Source organism: Pantherophis guttatus, chromosome 8, assembly GCF_059756535.1.
Source record: "Pantherophis guttatus breed Tessera chromosome 8, ASM5975653v1, whole genome shotgun sequence".
In the NCBI taxonomy this organism is placed as follows: Eukaryota; Metazoa; Chordata; class Lepidosauria; order Squamata; family Colubridae; genus Pantherophis; species Pantherophis guttatus.
Window position 1 is genome coordinate 25923684 of NC_142070.1, and position 20404 is coordinate 25944087.

Here is a 20404-nt window from a genome sequence, read left to right on the forward strand (position 1 = left end):
AAGAGGAGGAAAGCCCCGCCCACCTTTCCAAAGAGGGCCCCGCCCACCCCAGGGGCGGGGGTTTTATAAAGGCCGTTTTTAAAGGTGCAACGAGAAACGACGGTTCAAACGAGCCCTGTATCCTTCCCACCTTTCCCCCACCACAAAGCGCCCTCTGCTACGCCGCAGTCCCCACGCCGCTTTTTCCCTCACACACACACACACACACATACACGTATCCGTTACCCGCTCCCCCCTTCTTTTTTTCTTTCTTTCTTCCTTCCTTCCTCCTCCTCCCGTCAAACCCGTGACAGCCTTTGCGGCACGCCCTGCCAGGCCGGAGCTGCCGTTTGCGGGCAGGCTGAGGGGCGGCCGCGTGTTGCCTCCGCCAGCCAACGGGACGACCCGCGACCGCGCGGGGAAGGGGGTGTGTGCCCGTACTGCGGCCCTCCGCTTTCGGAGGCGCCGGGACGAGGACGGGCGTCGGTGACGAACCATGGCCTCGACCGAGGAACTCCTGCTGCCGCCGCCCGAGTACCTCTTGGAAAGCGAGTGGGGACGGGAATCGGCGCCGCCGTTGCCGCCGCCCTTAAGGGGCAGAGGGGCCGCGTCCCGGCACAAGCGGCGGCGGCAGCAACCCCAGTCTTCGCTGCCTCTGGCGAGGGACGAAGACAAGCCGCCGCAGCAGCAGGTGAGCGCCGGGGAGCTCTCGTGAGAAGCGACCACTTGCCGGGGGACGCGTGTCAAGCATCGGCGGGTGGTGTGTCACCGAGCCCTGGTTTCCTGGGCAAGGAGGGTGGGGAGATTCGGTTTGGGGAATCCGGATCGAGAGGCCTTTGTTCCGCCGTGGTACACTCTTCTCCTGCTGTCACTGGCAGACATGAGGGAAATGGGGTTTGTGTGTGTGTGTGTGTGTGAGGAACGACACACCTACTTATTTATTTATTTTTATTTATTAGTCGCATTTCTATGCCGCCCAACTCTCTAGGGACTCTTGCACGAGGCAGTCAAGGCCCAGTAATCCCCGCCGGCAGGCAGGAGTCCCTCCACCCACCCCACCTACCTACCTACCTACTTACCTTTCTGTCAGAGCTGCAGTGTTGGAGCTGCAGGTGATGAGGTGGGTTTTTGTGTTTTTTTTCCTGCCATTCTGGAAGAAAAGACATTTAGTAAAAAAAAAAAAAAAAATTCTCCCACCATAAGGCATTGTTGCACCTGAGGTTGCGCTTTGGCTGGTTAAGTTGCAAAGAGGCTTCCACCTGGAGAACATGAAAATCTTGCACTTCCTCTAAAGCAGCGTTTCTCAATCTTGGTAGCTTGAAGATGGGTGGACTTCAACTCCTAGAATCCCCCAGCCAGCAGCGCTGGCTGGGGGATTCTGGGAGTTGAAGTCCACCCATCTTCAAGCTTCCAAGGTTGAGAAACACTGCTCTAAAGGACAGTGCAAGTGTCCTCTTGCCAAGTTTGGGGGTGAAGAAAAACATGCACAAAAGAACCATTTTGACACCATTAGATAAACTCTTATTGTGTAGGAGTAGAATTATTTCCTGTATGCGAGCTGTTTCCCAGACTGTACTTTTTTTAAAAAAAAAAAAATCAGGAAGATCTGCGACATCACATTATAAAACAATTCTGCATTGACATTTAACTTTTTTTTTTTACTTCTTGGTCTCATGTTTAGGGGTCTATAGATTTTGTATATTTGAGAATATTTTACTCTTCTGTTTTTGAGGTTGCTGTCTTTGGCTATAACCCATCACTGTATCATTCCTCAGTATCCTTTGCAGTCTATCCTACCCAATCTGGAGGCCTGTGATGTTGAGACAGACATGTACGAAGTTCAGTAGGCTGTATAGTCATATCACAAAGAAGAAATAATAAACAGTCATATCACAACTAAAGTGTAAGAATTCCACACTTGCCAAAGATAATTTCATTGAAATGTTGACATTTTTAAAAGCAGGGAGTTTTCATGTCCATAAAATTTAAAGAGAATAATAAAACACACCCACACTCACACAGAGAAGAAATGCTTAGCATAATACTTAATCAGCGTAAGCTGACATGCCACATTCATTCAGGTATCTGTGCTTAGAATTTGATACTGAATTAATTTTTTTAAAAAAAACATCTTGAGGGGTGCTTGGAACATTTTGCTAAAAACAGTATGAATATTTGAATAATAATTAGATTTACGTCTCACAAGTATGACTTGAAAAAATAGAGATAACTATAAAAGTTCTGATTGTTCTCACACTAAGGTGGCAGCATCCCACTGACCTTGGCTAATCTACAAAATCTCTAAACGTATTTTAGCCTGATTAATATCTGAATGGGAAACCATTAAGAAATCTTGGTACGGCAAGCTCCAATGTATAAACAGCCACCAAACCCCGCTCCTGTTTGCACTGTTACCTAGCATGGAAATGAAATGTCTGCAAGAAAGCAGCTAAGCTCAAAAAGCATCAATGACCCAACAGTTGATCCCTGAGAGGTGTAATACCACTGAAGCAACTCACACACTAGCTTCGGACTGCCATATTTTGCATCAACTGTTACATCCAGGTGGTTTTCAAGGGCAGACTCATACAGTGCACTGCAGTAAGCCAATAATGGAGCAATAAAGTGCATGAGTGACAGTCACCACAATTTGATTGAGATTGTTATTACAGTTAAGCAAAAGCAGTGGTAAATTCATTCTGTATTTTTATTTGATCCTAAACATTAGAAAACAGAATATTTCAGAGAAAACTCAATAACTCTTAAATATATTATTTTTGTTACATTTCTCTGTTATTAGCAGATTGTTATTAGCACAATGTGCAAAGTAAAAAATTAGACTATGTGAAATAGAACTTCTCCGCAGCAATGATCTTCATCCACATATGATAATCCTCAGTTTGTATCTCAAGAGCAAGTGACTCAAGAGCTGACATGAAAGTGCATGATGACATTTTATTCAAAGTGATAGGAAGACAGTCATTTACCAAACTGAAGAAAACATGAAATTTTGCAAATAAACACAGTATCACCAAATTAAAAGATATTTAATTTCTAGGTTAATACTTGCTCCAACTAGACTTTTCTATTCTAATTATTTAATATTCTAGCAGATTTTATTTTCTTTGAAGCTATAATTTTCAGAATGCACTAATTAAAGAGAATAAGAGAATTTACTAAACACCAGCATCTGTAGTTTTGAAATTATACTAAATTTGAAATTATTTTTAGAAGTGCTACAAATTAGTGTAAATATGTTTGTATTAAATAAAATCAATATAAATATGGAAGTGAAATTATTTCCCAAGTATTTCTTCATTTCACATTTCCTATAGAAATAGATGTTTACTACAGTTAAGGGTACTTTGTATTCCTTTTTGCCCTTTAGATCTCAAGGTGCTACATAAATGTGTATAATATTTCTATTTACTATGAAGAAAACTGCACCTTTGTTATATACCCTTAATCACTGAAGCTTTATAAAGTAAAACCGAAACAAAAAGCATCCTTGAAGGTATAATAACTAAGTTATTATAGAGCCTATTCTCTTTTTTTCTTTTTAGCAGGCTAATTAAAAGTAATCTTCCTGGAATGAAGGATATGAAATCCTAACATGTTTGAGCAAATCTGTACAAGAATATTTCAGTTATATAGCAATGTACTCCAAAGTCAATATTCCTTGACCTATATTTATTCTCAGCCTAATTCTGTAACAAGACCAATTATCTTTATGACTAACTGCTGGTTTCAATTGGGTTGTTTACAAGATTCAAATTAGTTCATTTTATATTATATCTTTTTAGCTTTTGAGTTTCTCAGCCTCTGAAATAATGTAAGAAAATAATACAGTTTTAATAAAATTAACATTAAAAACATGTATAGTATCTATCTTTTATAAAGCTTCAAAATCAATTAATGTTTGAAATCTACATGTGAGGGTTAGGTTCTTTGTACCTAACAATTACAGTTTCTATGTACTTGACCATAAATTTGGTGGTTGTTGTAGTGCATGATTTGTGTCAAAAGCAGAAATATTACACAATATTAAAATAAAGAATCCTTAAGATAGTTCTAAAGTGGCTAGACTTGTGGTTAGAATACATTTTAATATAGAAAGAAAACGTGTGTTCTATTCAATTTTTTATATTAAGACTTAAGTTGTAACAATTAACAATTAATGGATGTTGTTTGCATTGTTAGAATTTAGAATTATCATGTAATATATTCCACATATCCAGCTATAAAAAGCAAAACTTATTTCTTAACATTCCTGGTCAAAATTTGATTGAAATCAGTTGGAGCTATGGGTTTGTAATTTATGTTAAATTGGTACTGTTAATTCCAGGTCTTTTTTCTTAAGTTACATATTTCCTGCCTTTGCTCTGCCCTCTAAAAGGTCTTTTAAATGTGTCCTAGATGTATGGAAGCTTCTTTTCTCTGAGTACTTCCCAGATAATTGCAGATAGCTTTAAATTACTCAATTCGGATACTCAAATTAGGGCTCTTTTGAAATAGTTTGAAAAAAAATGCTTCGAACATATAGGAAATTGCTTTTCTGGATTCTAGTAAACTCTTTTTGTGGCCCCACATGCCCTAAAACATCTTTTTTAAACTGAATACAAAGCATTAAATACACAGCCTTACTATACAGCCTTAAGAAGTAATACATTTGCAATACATGGGAGCATGTACAAAGTGCCTCTTCAAATTCTTAAAACAATCTTGTTTTTTACAAGCTTTATTTGTGCTTCAAAAGACACTCCCCAACAATCTCTGCATGCATGTACATGATAGCCACATGCATGTACATGATAGCCACTAAGTGAAATAGCCATATAAGCATGTAATGCAGAGATAGCCAGCTGTAGCTTAAAACAGGTGCTTTATTTGTCCAGTGCTATTAACCAACTGAGAACCAATCTGGTGCAGTGATTAAGGCATTAGGCTGCTGGGCGACTTTGGCCCAGTCATTTTCTGAGTCCTAGGAAGCAGGCAAAGGCAAGCCAATTTCAAAGACTAGTCCAGGCAATTATCAGGAGTCAATTCTGACTCAAAGGCACTAAAAAAATTGCCCAACTATTTGAGCCAGATCAAATTACAAGTCCTGTACAAAGGAGAGAAAGGGAAAGGTACCAGTGTGTCTCTGCCTCTGTGTTTTTCTTGTTGGTCTAAAACTGTACTGATTTGATAGTATCTGCATATTTTATTGTTTATCTACCATTAAGGAAGAAACTTTACTTCAAAATGGCAAGGAATATCTACAGGTAGTTCTCAGGTTATGTTTAGAACCAGAATTCCTATCACTGAGCGGTGTGGTCATAAAGTGTGATGTCACATAACTACTGCATCACTTAGCAACAGCAATCCCAGCAATCCCCATTGCTGTGATGAAGTGAATACCTCACATGCCTACAATTTGCAACTTCCTACCAGCTTCCAGCAAGCAAAATCAATGGAAAAGTTGGCAGGAAGTCACAAATCCTGGGAGGCTTGTAAGCAGGCTGTAGGTGGGAAAGTGCTATGGAGGTGGGCAGATAGGAGCTGTGGCACCATATAAGGGCAGGCAGTGGAGAGTGCTGATGAGCCAAGAAGAGGTAGGCATGTACTATCAAAGGCAGGGGTGGATACTGGGGTGTACTGGGGTGGGTGCATGTGCTACAGAGTACAATATCTCTGGGATCTTGTACTTCATAGCCCGATTCTTTGGGGAAAAAGCAGGAGTGACTTGTGACTTTTTCTCCCAGCTTCTCCGTTGACTTTACTTGTGGGAAGTTGACAGGGAAGGTTGCAAATGGTAATTCCATGACTACAGGACACTATAACCATGATTAATGTGAGCCAGTTGCCAAGCATCCAGATCATGATCATGTGCTATGAGGGTGCTGTAATAACCAGAACCTTGAGGTGCAGTCATAAGTACCACTCATTAAGTGCTGTTGCAAATTTGAATGGTCACTGGATGAGTGGTTAATTGAAGACGATCTATATTTATAGTAGGATAAAGAGTACATACATTGGTGCTTAATACAGATTTATGTTTTCTTATTTAGTTTGTTCCCTATATTCAGCTTTTATTTAGAGGCTTTGAAACTCATTTCAATTATTCACATTCAGCATTCCAATATAACATTTAAATATTTTCAGTTTGATACTTGTGCATATTGATAAAGGGATCTGTTTTTTTGAATGGCTTCCTCCAAATAAATGTACATAGAAGAACATCATTAAAAATCAAAGTTTTGAAGTTCTACAAATTAAAGAATTGTAGAGTCTTTGTCAGACTCGGAATCAATACAGATAGTCTTTGACTTAATGACCACAATTAATATTGGAACTTCCATCACTAATTTATATGGTCATTAGGTGACTTGTGCCCGATTTTACATCCTTTTTGAACACTGTTAAACAAGTCACCACAGTTGCTAAGCAAATCACACCGTCGTTAAGTCAATCCCCCCACTAACTTTAGTTGTAGAAGCCTCCTGGGAAGGGCACAGATGGCAATAATGTGACCTCATGACACTGCATCCATCATAAATATATGCCAGGTACCCTGTGCCCAAATTATAAGCACATGACTGGTCAGAAGTTACTATTTGTAACTTATGAACCGTCATTAAACAAATGGTCATAAGTGCAGGACTATCTGTAGTACTACACAATTTACAGCATTAAGATTTGTTAAGGCTCTTGCTCAGTTTATCAGAACTATGTGGACTAATTAAAAGGGCACTTCCTGAGATGGAAGGCATCCAGTTCAAAGTTTCTTGACATTCTATTTGTTTCATTTATAACATAAAAAATAGGTCTCAGTCACAAATCTTTTTCGTTGTCACAATTATGATTTAGTATAGCTTGATGAAAATCTAGACTCCACATCAAGAAGTATGATTGTCTCTATTGATACAAAGTGTTTTCATGAATGTAATTTCATGAACAGTCTTGTTTGGAAGAAAGTGAGTGTCTCAGATTTAGTGTTGTTTTCAGTAAATAGCTCTTGCCTTATAAGAGACTAGTGCTTGTATGTAAAGATTGACATTTTTCTCCATTGTAAATAGATTAACCAATGTGGAATACATATCTTGTCATAAAAATGAAAAAGTCAAGAGATTGCTCTCCAGGACATCTAATCACAATTGGTTTTATGTGTATTTGAAAGAAAAAGAACACTGTATATGCTGTATAAGTGTAACTGATGACCCGGGGCATGGCACAATGGCAACAGAAAATAAGTACAAGTCCCTTTATTAGCTCCAAACTTTCTCTTTACTCTCCAGTCTGGAGAAAAACCCTTCCACAAACTTGTAAGCAGACAAAACTCCCAACCATAAATTCAACAGGGCAAGATAAGGTAATTAAGCCAGCAGGGCAGCAAGGAATTCCAGAAGTGAAGTAGCACAGCAGTAAATCAGACCCGTTGGGAGGATGCCAGGAACTCAGATATACACAAGATGAACTCAGCGTTTGTTCCCAACAACCACCCCTCCCATTTGCCTCTCCTTTTAAACTCCAGCTCCAGGTGTATCTTGTGAAGGGGGTCGGGGCCCTTTCCTCCCTCGTAAGCCATGCAATCCACTTTGCTCTCTTCTCCATTCTTCCCTGCGTGCCCTAGGATGAGGAGGGAGTGGGCTTTGGTCTTCATCAGAAAGCCCTCTGCCTTGTTCTAACTCTCCCCTGCTCTGCCCAGCCTGACTTTGCCCTTCTCCAGTTTCCTCCACAGCCAACGGAGCCATTCTCTCGCTCTCTGTCAGCTGTTCCACTTCCATCTCAGAGTCAGACTCCGACAGGGGCATGACACTAACATTGTTGGATGAAAATGTGAATGTTTCTACTTGCCTTTTTTAATTTGCACTTAAATATCCAAAAAAAAGTTTTAAATAATTATTGTTTAAGTTCATAACACTGATAGTAAAGGCCTTGTCCATGAAATACAACATTTTTGTCTCTACTGCTCAGAATCCAGTAATTCACAGTTAATACATTTCTTTTGTCCTGTTTTCCTGTCTTAATTGAAACATGTATTTTCTAAAACAAGAAACAGGGCAATTGCAGTTTTACACAAATGCTTGCAAGCTTTTATAAGTGCTAAATAAGTAAAGATATACTTACAACTTATACTTACTACTTACAACTATTGCTGAGCACATTGTAAGCCGCCCTGAGTCTTCGGAGAAGGGCAGCATATAAATCAAATTTTTTTAAAAAAAAAAACTGCCTTCAAAATCAAGCACAAGAGAAAGTATGAATTAAAAATCTTTAATATCACAAACAATACAACGCAGTTTTAGAACAGGACTTTCTTGTCTCATTGCTTCATATGGAAAAAACAAATGGGTATAATTCTGTTGCTTTTTTATTGGAATATGAAATTGGCAAGCAAATTAGAACATTATGAGGGAACAATTTTCATGAAATTCATGTGAAAGTTTGGACTCTACATTATCTATTAAACTGATTTTAGTGTAGAATAGAATTTTAGTAATTTTTAGTAAATTCTATTCTGCTTACTAAGCCAGTTTGGTCTAGTGCAGAGGTCCGTGGACCAGGGCCAGAAACAGGGCCTTGCAAACAAGCGAAGCCCCATCCGCAAGATGCAGGCAGCACATGAAACGACATCCCCTCTGGTCCACAGAAAAATCTCTCTCCATGGAACTAGTCAAAAGATTGGGGGCTGCTGGTGTAGTGATTAAGGCACCAAGTTAGAAAGCATAAACTGAGTTTTAGTCGCACCTTAGCCATGAAGGTCTTGGGCCACCCAGTCATTCTTTCCCTGGCTCACCTCACCTGGTTGCTGTTGTGAGGAAAATAGGAGAAGGAAAATATGTTGGATATATTTGCCATCTTGAGTTATTTGTAAATAATAATAAAAGCAGGATACAAATAATAAACGCAGGATACAAATAAAGAACACAGAATTAATATGGAATCATTGAAATCATTCAAATTATGCTGTAAAATGAAACAAAATAAAGACTAAATCCAGATAAAAAGGTTTGCTTTGCACACACATTTTATGAAGGTACTTATTCTTGCAACATTTAATTAACAAGAAATAGTGGACCCCATAAAAACAAGTTACCAAGTTTTGTGAAACAAAAAAAAATCTTATGCAGAAACAGGAGCAGAAGTAAATTGTTTTTGATTATTTAAATTCTTTTTCAGGATCTGTTGGAAACAAAGGGGAGGAAGCAAATTAAATTATATTTCAGGGTGTATTGTAGTTTATGTGATGCAACACTAAATCAAGGCAATCTAAAATGTATTGTTTCAGTGATACATTTATTCATTTAATCATTATAGTCTATTTCCGTGATGGCGAACCTATGGCACGTATGCCAGAAGTGGCACGCAGCACCCTCTCTGTGGGCACGTGAGCCATCGGCCCAGCTCAGCTCCGCTGCACTTATGTGCATGCCTACCACCAGCCAGATGGTCTTTGGGTCTCTGCCGCACATGCGCGGAGGGCAGGGCGCATGCGGGGGGCCATGTATGCATGTGGGGGTGGGGCACATGCAAGGGGCACATGTGGGGGGCTGTGCATGCATTGCATTTTGGGAGTTTGCGTGGGCAGGAGCTGGGGCAAGAAACAGGAGCTCACCCGATTGCTTGGTGCCAGGTCTTGAACCTGGGCTCTCAGTTCCAGCTGACAAGTTCAACATCTTTAATTGCTGAGCCATGTTGTAGCACATTAATAAATTACTTGGTTATATGACAAAACATAATACTATTGAAAGAAAGATAATTGTTTAATAATATAAAACAGAGCTAGTTAATTATGACAAAAATATTTCAGATTATTACCCTTTGTAAAAAAAAAATTAAACTATTTTTACATACAAGGTTGCATTTTAAAAAGCAGGAATGGTTTTGTTGATATAGATTAGTAATCTTTATTCTCTTTTTATTCTAGGTCCTACAAGAAGAAAGGGAAAATAATACTGAATCAATTACGGATGACTATAAAAAGATGGGGACTCTCTTTGGTGAACTCAACAAAAGCCTCATAAGAATAGGATTCACAAGGATGTATTTTGGAGAAAGGATTGTAGAACCTGTAATAATCCTGTTCTTCTGGGTTATGCTCTGGTTTCTTGGACTACAAGCTCTTGGATTGGTGGCTGTCCTGTGCCTTGTTATTATATATGTTCAGCAATAAAATACACTGGATAGATTATTTCATATCTTGATGGATTTACATATTAAGCTGAACAAGAGTGGTATTACTACAAACCATTGTGCTGAATATTATGTAGCCATTAAATGTTTGCATGGGTTTTTTTTCTTCCAATCTTTGTAATTTAACAAGAAAAAGCATTCTTATCTGTCATGAATAGGTGAGTAAAAGATTCTCAGTATGAGGCAGTGTAGTCAAATCCTTCATTTAGTAAATCCTATTTACTTAGTGGAAGAATTCAAGTTTTAAGTGGTTTGGAGGTACAAACACACTTTTCATTGTATGGATGGTGCTTTTATATTCATGTAACAACTGTTTTCAAAAAAATACCTTTTATATTAAAACTAAATGTTAAAAAGCCAATTTTATGAGCTCTGGTGTTACATGATTTTTTATCACCGTGTAAATCTCCCTGCAAATTTCATTACTGATGTGTATGCATAGGAACTCATCTTAAGCAAATTGTTTTTGTATAACTATTGCCGTTAATGATTTGTAAATGTATTTGAAAAATGTCAGTCTAAAAATTCTTAAATAAGACAGTAAAACTGGTGATTTTTTTAATTTCATTTTTTTCATTATGTGTGTACATATAAAAAAACTTTCTCTGGAAATATATTAGGATTCTTCCTTTCTTTTTAATGGACTTCTCCTAATTTATATCAGTTTAATTATTTTATTGCAGTCTCAGCAGACAGAGCAAGCTACATAAAGTATTTTTGCTGAAATAGTCCATGTTTTTCCCTTTTAAATGAGTATTTTGGGGAGAAGAAATAAATACATTTACTAGTTATATAATCAAGGACTGATATGTAATGAGCCAAAATATTACTAATATTATTAAGTTTACTTTACAATTTACAATGTAATATTTACAATTACAATATAAATATACTGCTCAAAAAAATAAAGGGAACACAAGCAGAAGACATCCGAGATCTGAATGAATGAAATAGCCTTATTAAATACTTTGTTCTTTACACACAGTAGTTTATACACTGCTCAAACAACTAAAGGGAACACAAAACTACTGTATGTAACGAACAAAGTATTTAATAAGGCTATTTCATTCATTCAGATCTCGGATGTCTTTTGCTTGTGTTCCCTTTATTTTTTTGAGCAGTGAATTTACTGCAGAGAACTTATTAGACCATAGACGCTGCACTGTTTAAGTTATTTAAGAACCATGCAGAAGGTAGTTGATAAAAACAGCCTTCACAGTTCCTTCTCAAAGCCATGCTTCCTGTTACTTTTGTTAAGTCAGTATCTATTGTGCACTGAATTTTTTTTTAGTGAAGCTCTTTGTGTATCTTGAAAGTATGATGGTTATGATTACATTGATTTACCAAGTGAAAATTTTTTGAAGGGGAAAATTGGGATAATAAGTTTATCCATCATAACTATAGAAATGCTTTGCCAAACAAATTCAATCTACAATTGAAAAGTCCTTTCTGCCATGTTTACCACAGCAAGAATCCAATGCAGAAGTAAAATTTGGAGATTCCTTTTTATATGCAAGACTATTATGTCATTCTTATATTGTTCCAAGTATGGTATATGGACAAAAATATTGACATAACAATCTCCTACACTAGATCAATGGTTTATAGACAAAAGGAAGATTGCGACTGGATAAAAACTAGCTTTCTTGATATTTGTTATTTATGGTAATATAAATTTCTCTTTATACTTTAGCTGTTCTAGGTAGGATACTTTAAAATATTTGTAGCTGAAATTGGCTTTTGTTATTTAAATTTAAGAGAAATTCCAGCCTCCATTTTAATAGTTAATTTTTATTTCGAGTCACCAGTTTTTATTTTTTACTCATCTAGTTCATGCAAAGATTTTTTTAAAAATTAAAACTTGCTAATTTATTTTGTTGTAAGCTTTAAAAATATCACTGTTCTGTTGATGTGACTCTAGCTAAACAATCTACAAAATCAACATTATTGATTCTGTAATAAAAAACAATGAATTGTTTTGTATCTTGGGTGGCTGTTACAGCTCTCTAATAGACATCTGAAGGTTCTCATCCATTTTGTAAGAGGAAGCAAGCTTATGTGTTTCAATGAAATGTCAGAATATATACAGAAAAACCAACTTCTCTTTGCAATCAGTATAGCTGGGTGTTAAATTCTATACCCTTTTTTAGAGACAAGAGTAGTTTACAACCTGAAGAATGCCTTTATAGCAGGGGTGAAATGTACTTACCTTTCCTACCGGTTCACTGATGTGCATGCGCCATCGTCTGCGCATGCGCAAAGCCTTCTGCGCATGCGCAAATGGTCAAACTGGGACGTGACAACATCCCGGTTGTGGGGGGACAGAGCCTCCCGCCACTGGCACTATCGGTTCTCCAAACTACCCGCTGCCGGCGCTACTGGCTCCCACAAGCCAGATAGAGCCGGCAGCATTTCACCACTGCTTTATAGGTATTCAGAAGACAAATTTTTTAAAAAGTATTGCTGGTGAATTAAGTGCAAGTAGCCTAAAAAAGATTTTCAAATTATTTTCAAGTAACTACTCAGTTCAAACCTGTAGTGTGTGTATATAATATATACTGTAGGTGTGTGATTAATTGTTTAGCCCATTACAATGATTTTGAAATGATTTTAAGAGTATGATTGCACTTTTTGGGATATTTTGATCTTAAATGAAACTTCTGACATTTTGATCTTTTAATTATTACCATGCTACTATTTATAACTCTAATATGTTTTGGAAAGGAATGGAGCAAATCTGTACTTATTTTATATGAATTCTTGACTGTACAGTACACTGAAGAGCCACACACTATGGTTTAGTTGATAATGATCCTTGCTGAAGCTCTTCACATGTCAAAATATGCTACTAGATTGGGGAGAGGGAAATCAGTATTAGATATACAGTTCAGGAAGATGCAATCAGACATGGAGACTGGTAACCTCACAGATTCTTTTGAAGGTATTTTCTGATCACACATAAGGATTTGCTCTGAAAAATGTAACACCCAGAATGGTTTTAATATTCAATTATTTCCTGAGAAATGTTTGTATGAAATTATGCTTATACAAATTCAGATTTTTTCAATAAAATTTCTTTCGGTTTAAAAATTGCTTTTGCCTGATTTTTTAAAATAAATTAATGGAAATTTATTTCATTAATTTATAATGAAATACCTTTAGTAAAATAGGAGCTTCAAAAGCCATAGTGGTATTCTGAAGGTTTTTTTTAATATTATTTCTAATAATTAGAAATTACAGGTAGTCCTCGATTTACAACAGTTCACTTAGAGATTGTTAAAAGCTTCAACGGCACTGAAAAAGGGATTTATGATCGTTTTTCACACTTGTATTATTCAAATTTCTATACCGCCCTTCTCCTTTCGGACTCAACACTTAACAACCGCTGTAGCATCTTCATGGTCATGTGATTAAAATTTGAATGCTTGGAAACTGATTCATATTTATGACAGTTGCAGAGTCACTTGATCGCCTTTTGCAATCTTCTGGCACGCAAAGTCAATGGGGAAGCCAGATTCACTTTACAACCATGTTACTAACTTAACAACCGCTACATGGCCAATTCTATAAGAAATGAATAATAAGGCTCTGCTTGTGTACAGGTAGTCCTCTCTTCGTGATTGCCTCATGTAGTGACCATTTGTGCTTATGACAGTGATGAAAAAGTAAGTGATCAATCCTCGCATTTACAACTTTTGTAGGTCTATAAAGCAAAGGAAAACTCATGTAAGATCAAAGAACAGTCTCAGTTAAACTTAGCAACCACTTCACTTAACAAACTAAGTTGCCTATCACAATGTGGTTGCTAAATGAGGACTACATGTAAAAATACTTCCATTTATTTCTTCTCAATATGTTATCAAATGGTCACATTGGAAAATCAGGTATCCAGTATTTGTAGTCCTATGCACTTTTCATCTCATTAAATGCAGTGGAATAGTAGAATTTCTAATACTGGTATGTGATTAATATTACACATTTTAAATTTTAATTATTTGAGTGACAGCAGCTTCTCTGAATCTGTTGAGCTGTTGAAAGGTAATTTCTCTGAATAAAATACACAATCAGCAAATTCCTTAAATTTGTATCCTGTCTAAAGACAATTTATGTACCAAGTGGAAAAATATATTGCTATAATATTACACACTCGAAACATTTTGCTTCCCAAGTCCAGCCTATTAATATTTTGAACTCCTAAATCAAAACGACAGAAGCATTCAAAACAACCAAGATCATTATACCTCTTCAAGGCATTTATAATTGTTTTAATTGGACATTTGTGAAAATGGATAAGTTGTACAGTATTTTTTAAAGAAAGTTTATTTCAAAATGAGCTTTCGTCAAAAAAATCCATATAGTTTTCTTGGCAACAATGCAGTAATGACTTACACTGCCTTTTTCCTGGAGGATTTTTTCCACTTCTTGGCTACAGTTAGATAAACTATCTATTTTAAACCTACCTCATGGTTACTACATTCTAATTTTTTGCAATAATTTTATGAGAGTTTACAAATACAAAAATAAAAGTCTAATACAAACTAAAAAACTATAAAAAGTTAAGAAAAAAGAAGTGCAGAGACAGAAAAAAGAAAGGGGGGAAGACATATAAAGATGATTCCCCTACTTCCAGAAAAGTAAAAATAACTGCAGTATGTTAACTCTAATATTTCCCATAACTCATCCATATCAATAATGTATAAAAGACATTATCCATTTCTAATCAGCAAAACTCTATTAAGAGCTACCAGAAATAAAATATTTTAACTTAATGTAATAAATTCATATTTATTCCATATATATATATATATCTACCCTGATCAAATAAGTCTACTTCAAATTCCTTCCGTTTACTTGTCTTGATCTTTAATCCTGCCAAATAATATCCCACAAGCTATCATTATCATTTTCTCTTTCTCTCCTCTCAGGAAAACAGTATAAATATTTAATTTCTATAGTGTATAATTTTGAATTAAATATATGGATAAAAAAGAAAAGGAAGACGTAACATACTTGTTAATTGAAGAAAAATCCCAAAATCTATATGTGGGTAGCAATTTAAGTCAATTTAAGGCTACAAATAAGAAATAAACAAGAACAAGCCATGAATGTGCAATTTGTTACAGTGAAAAAAACTATAAATGGTAAAATGATTATAGTGAAGAACAACTATAAATGTTGATCGTATTTCAGTTTATCTTGTAATAATATATCTTAGTGAATTCAATAGAGGAAAAAAGAAGGCAATACCTAAGCTTCTAGTAGTTCGTCATTTGACATTTTTATCCACCTATTGAGTTCCTCCCACAGTTTGGGATAAGCAGATGTTGATTTTTGATGGTCTTAAAGGTATCACAGCAGGATTTAACCTATTTTGAGTAAAGCTGCTGTTTGCAATTGATTGATGGTGATTTTGTCAAGGTTGATGGGGTTCAAGTGGTGCTCTATTTGTCTTGCGATTGCATCCAAGACATCAAATACTATTGGTACTACCTTTGTTTTCTTTTGCCACAGTCATTCTATTTTTATTTACAGGTGTTTTGTTATTATTATGGCTTTGAAACTAAGGACGTACATTAATAATGGTCACATACATTTTAGCAGTCACTTTCCATAAGGATAGTTTGATTCTACTCAGTTTTAAGCTCAGTTGTTTTAGTCCCTTCAGTCCCTTCAACTATTTTTCTATTTTGGGATGCACATTTTAAGTTCATATATTTTCACATATACTCTTGAACATATCCAAAACTAACAAATATTTTTACAAGAAAAACAGATTTAGGAAAACTAGTCTCTGGCAGTGATGAGCATTAAAACAAGCTGCTGACCAAAAATAAAATAAGGTTTATAAGTTTTAATTTCTCCTGTCAATGTGCACGAAATCTGATTCTGCTAGTCTGGTGAGAATTGATTCTGGATAGAGATGCACAGCTTGAATGCTGCCCCCAAAGATCTCAAAAGTTACCAACTTGTAACATTTAACTTTATTGACTAAAACTATCACATTCATGATTGCAGAATAATACTAACTTTTTAAATAATTAAATAGTAGTATGAAATAGAATCTAATTTGTGTTCTAAGGCAAAAAGTGTATGCCATCTTCAGCTAAATACGAGAGGAGGAGGAGGAGGAGGAGGAGGAGGAGGAGGAGGAGGAGGAGGAGGAGGAGGAGGAGGAGGAGGAGGAGATTTAATTTTGTTTAGTCCGGTCTTAACAATCACATTGCCTGAGTTATGCAGTCTTGTAAACTGGCTAGAGTTTTTTCTTTTAATCTGAAAGTACACTAAGAATTAACATAAATGAATTTTAAAGCAAGATGCATAAAACTGATGGGCAGATACAAAATCCCATCATGAACTTTGCTGCAACAAGTCCTCTTATACTTTTGTGGTGAGCAAGTTTTTCATATTATTCCCCCATGTAATGTAGACAACTCCCTTTCTTTATTTCTTTAAGCATTTATTATGCATGTAACATAAAATGAAAAGGGATAGGTTAAAACAGGTACTCACAAAATTAAAAGTTTTTACTGCATTTCATTTGAAAGTATAGCCTAACAATATTATGCACATTGAGAGCAGTACTAGACCTAGAATTCAATTATCCTCTGATTGTCATTTTAAAACAAAAATGAATGCTTTTTGTCTGCAGCTCCTTGTAATTATGAACTCCTTGCATTAGCTTTCCTGTAAAATGCATTAGAGCGTCCCTGTGGAAAATAAAAACATTATGTACTTAGGGGCTGTAATGCTACTAGTGGGAAACTTGGACCATGAATTACTATCATTATCTCTGGACAATTTTGTTCTCAGGTTTTATTATGACCTGAGATTTACTGAAAGAAAAATAAAGTTGGTGCATGAAGAATCTTATAAAGCTGGAAAATGCTTTTGCTGTCCATGCATATTTTAATATATTTTTTGTTAGAGATTTATATATATATTACATTTTTATTTTATAAAAATATAAAAAGAAAAATTAAGAAACAGGGGAAAAAGAAAATAAAAATTATAGGAAACAATATAAGTAGAAAAAGATAAAGAAGCAACTTACTACCTTCCTTCTGGCAATTACCAACTTAATATCCCTCCCTCTCTCTTTAAGATTACATTTTCCTTCTTTCCATATTTAACCCTTTTTAATCAGCAAAGCCCAGTGGTGGGATTCAAGTAATTTAACAACCGGTTCTCTGCCCTAATGATTTCTTCCAACAACCAGTTTGCCAAACTGCTCAGAAAGTTAACAACCGGTTCTCCCGAAGTGGTGCGAACTGGCTGAATCCCACCACTGGCAAAGCCATAAAACACCAAATCATTTTTCCATTTGTTCAGCAAAAGCCCATAGGAGTTTTTCAGTATTTTATTAAAGTACTTATTGTTTAATTCCTGATCAAACTGGTCAATTTTACCTTCTATGCAAATTCCGCTATATTTACAATCTATTCCTCTATTATGATATATCAAAGTTTTCCCATCTTTGTCAATATACAGTCAGGTCCAGAAATATTGGGACATCGACACAATTCTAACATCTTTGGCTCTATACACCAGTGGTCCCCAACCCCCGGTCCACGGACCGGTGCCGGGCCGTGGAGTACCTGGCACCGGGCCGCGCAGCGGCCGGGGGACATGAACGCTGCAGCGCAAAGGCTCCTGGGCCATGCGCAAAAGCTCCTGGGCCGTGCGCAAAGGCTCCAGGGAAGAGAGCCCCGCGCAGGTACGCACGTGTGGCCCAAAGCCCCCACCCCTGCGCGTGCTCAGCGGGCCACGGTAAAATTATCAAAGGCTGATTGGTCCGCGGCGATAAAAAGGTTGGGGACCACTGCTATACACCACCACAATGGAGTCGGAATGAAACAAACACAATGTGCTTTAACTGCAGACTGTCAGCTTTAATTTGAGGGTATGTACATCCAACTCAGGTGAACGGTGTAGGACTTACAGCAGTTTGCATATGTGCCTCCCACTTGTTAAGGGACCAAAAGTAATGGGACAGAATAATAATCATAAATCAAACTTTCCCTTCTTAATACTTGGTTGCAAATCCTTTGCAGTCAATCACAGCCTGAAGTCTGGAACGCATCTTGAGAGTTGACAGCAACAGATTCCAAATGCAAATAGCACACTTGAAATGAACTCTGGGCCTTTCATCTGCACATTGTAATTGGGGTAACAAGAGAATATCACACACCTGGCCATGGAACAGCTGAGAAGCCAATTGTCCCATTACTTTTGGTCCCTTAACAAGTAGGAGGCACATATACAAACTGCTGTAAGTCCTACACCTGAGTTGGATGTACATACCCTCAAATTAAAGCTGGCAGTCTGAAGTTAACGCACATTGTGTCGATGTCCCAATATTTCTGGACCTGATTGTAATAGCCTCCTGCAGTTACCATATGCAAAACTAATCTTCCATAAGTCTTTTTTTTTAATTGGCTATCAATTTAAAAGTTCAGATTTCATCAGAATATTAATTTTTTAAATTATTTGCAGCACCATGTGCATTTACATCCAGGTTGTGTTTTGTTTGAGAATATTTTTTGCTTCCCTCCCCCCAACACACACACTTCTACATCTTAGATAATTTGTCTGGTACTTACAGCACATCTACATATTATTAAATCTTTCATGCCTGTTTGTAACCTTCAATTGGGGCGAAATGCTGCATTATAGGACAAACGTTTGTCAACAAGATACCTCAAATGAGGTAACTTATAACTGCCAGGCTCCATTATTCCTGAGGTGATGACATTTCGGGTTTTGTTTATTTTCCTACTTCAGCTCCACTACACTGCCGCTGTTCAATACCATTGCACTGACCCAGTAACCCGCAATCACACGATCCTCATTTTCAATATTTCCTAACAGCTTCCCACAAGTTGATGGGGAACCGAGAAGGAACTGATATGACTGTCAACACTCTTTGCTTACCCCTTCCTTATGGGAAGCCTGCAAGGCAAGTCAATGGAGAAATGATGCACCCTCCACCAGTCCCTCTGCACTCATATCATACCCACCACTCTCACACTTCCTCCCTCCCTCCCCCACCAGCAGCAATAACTTAGCTGCTTGCGGGAAAAGGAAGGGAAGATTTCTGATGACAAAGGGGAAGCTGACAGGAAGTCAGAAGCCACTTCCCTCCCACTGATATATACAGTTATAATATACAGATAGACCAATACAATTTAAGAGATAACTGTTAGGAAATGCCCTGACAACCGGTGATTTGTTGGTTTATTTCTCCAGAGATATTTCCTTACTGTATATATAGTTTTTCTATTTCGATAAGAAAATACCTCTGGAGAAACAAACCAACGATCACAGGTTGTCCGGGCATTTTATAACAGTTGTCTCTGATATTGGTCCATCTGTATATTCTAACCAAAATTCTTAACCAATTTTATCAGGCACTCTATTAATAAGCGAGCACGGCAGGGTGACAGAGCCTTGTCTGCAGACGGGAGCTTCTACAGAAAGGAGCCTGGCAGAGGGGAAGGCAGTGGGGTGGTGAGATGCAACACTCTCCATCACTGAGTGAGGCAGGAGAGCTAGCAGTGGTTCCCTGGGCAAAGGTGGAACTATGAGGAGGCAGTGTTTGGGGTGTTGGCAGAATTGAAGGAAAAGAAATGTGGTTATTCCTTAAAATTGGGTAAATCAAAGAATACATAATTGCAGTAAATTATTTATGCTATTAATGCTTTTTGCATATAATTACATTTCACAGGTAATCTTTGATTAATATGCACTTATTCAGCAACCAGTCAAAATTACAATAGTACTCAATGAGGGATATTTATGATGGGTCCTCATAGTTGCAAGCATCTCAGCATCTCTGCAGTCCGGTGATTGTAATTTGGGAATTTAACAACCTGCTCCCAATTATGCCATTTCAGCATCTCATGATGATTGCCATTTGCAACTTCATATGATTGCCATTTGCAAGTTCACTGTCAGGTTCTGACAAGCAAAGTCAATGAGGAAGCCAGCAGATCACAAATAGCAGTCGTATGATCCAGCAACTGGGATTGTCAGAACTGCTATTATCAGTCATTATGGTCATGTGACATTATGACTGTGTTGCTTAATCATGGAGTTCCCAGTCCCAATTACCATTGATAAATGAGGACTTTCTGTATAATTACCTATTTTAAATGATATAAACAAATATTAAATGTAAGATAAGCTGTCTCAGAACAGAATATATATATCAAACAGAGTTTGATAAACAAATCAAGAAGTACATAAAGAA

General features: G+C 37.0%; 1 protein-coding gene across 1 annotated transcript; it reads left to right on the forward strand.

The window, feature by feature from the left end:
• Positions 1-288: 288 nt before the first annotated feature.
• FAM241A (family with sequence similarity 241 member A) lies at positions 289-13245 on the forward strand. The gene is made up of 2 exons (XM_034442288.3): positions 289-670; positions 9890-13245. The coding sequence occupies exons 1-2, from the start codon at positions 476-478 to the stop codon at positions 10133-10135; spliced, it is 441 nt and encodes a 146-aa protein (XP_034298179.2). The 5' UTR covers positions 289-475; the 3' UTR covers positions 10136-13245.
• The last annotated feature ends 7159 nt before the right edge of the window (positions 13246-20404 follow it).

Coding starts and splice junctions, on each gene's coding strand:
- FAM241A (XM_034442288.3), top strand. CDS start 476: ATGGCCTCGACCGAGGAACTCCTGCTGCCGCCGCCCGAGTACCTCTTG. Junction 671..9,889: donor ACAAGCCGCCGCAGCAGCAG/GTGAGCGCCGGG, acceptor TTTTTATTCTAG/GTCCTACAAGAAGAAAGGGA.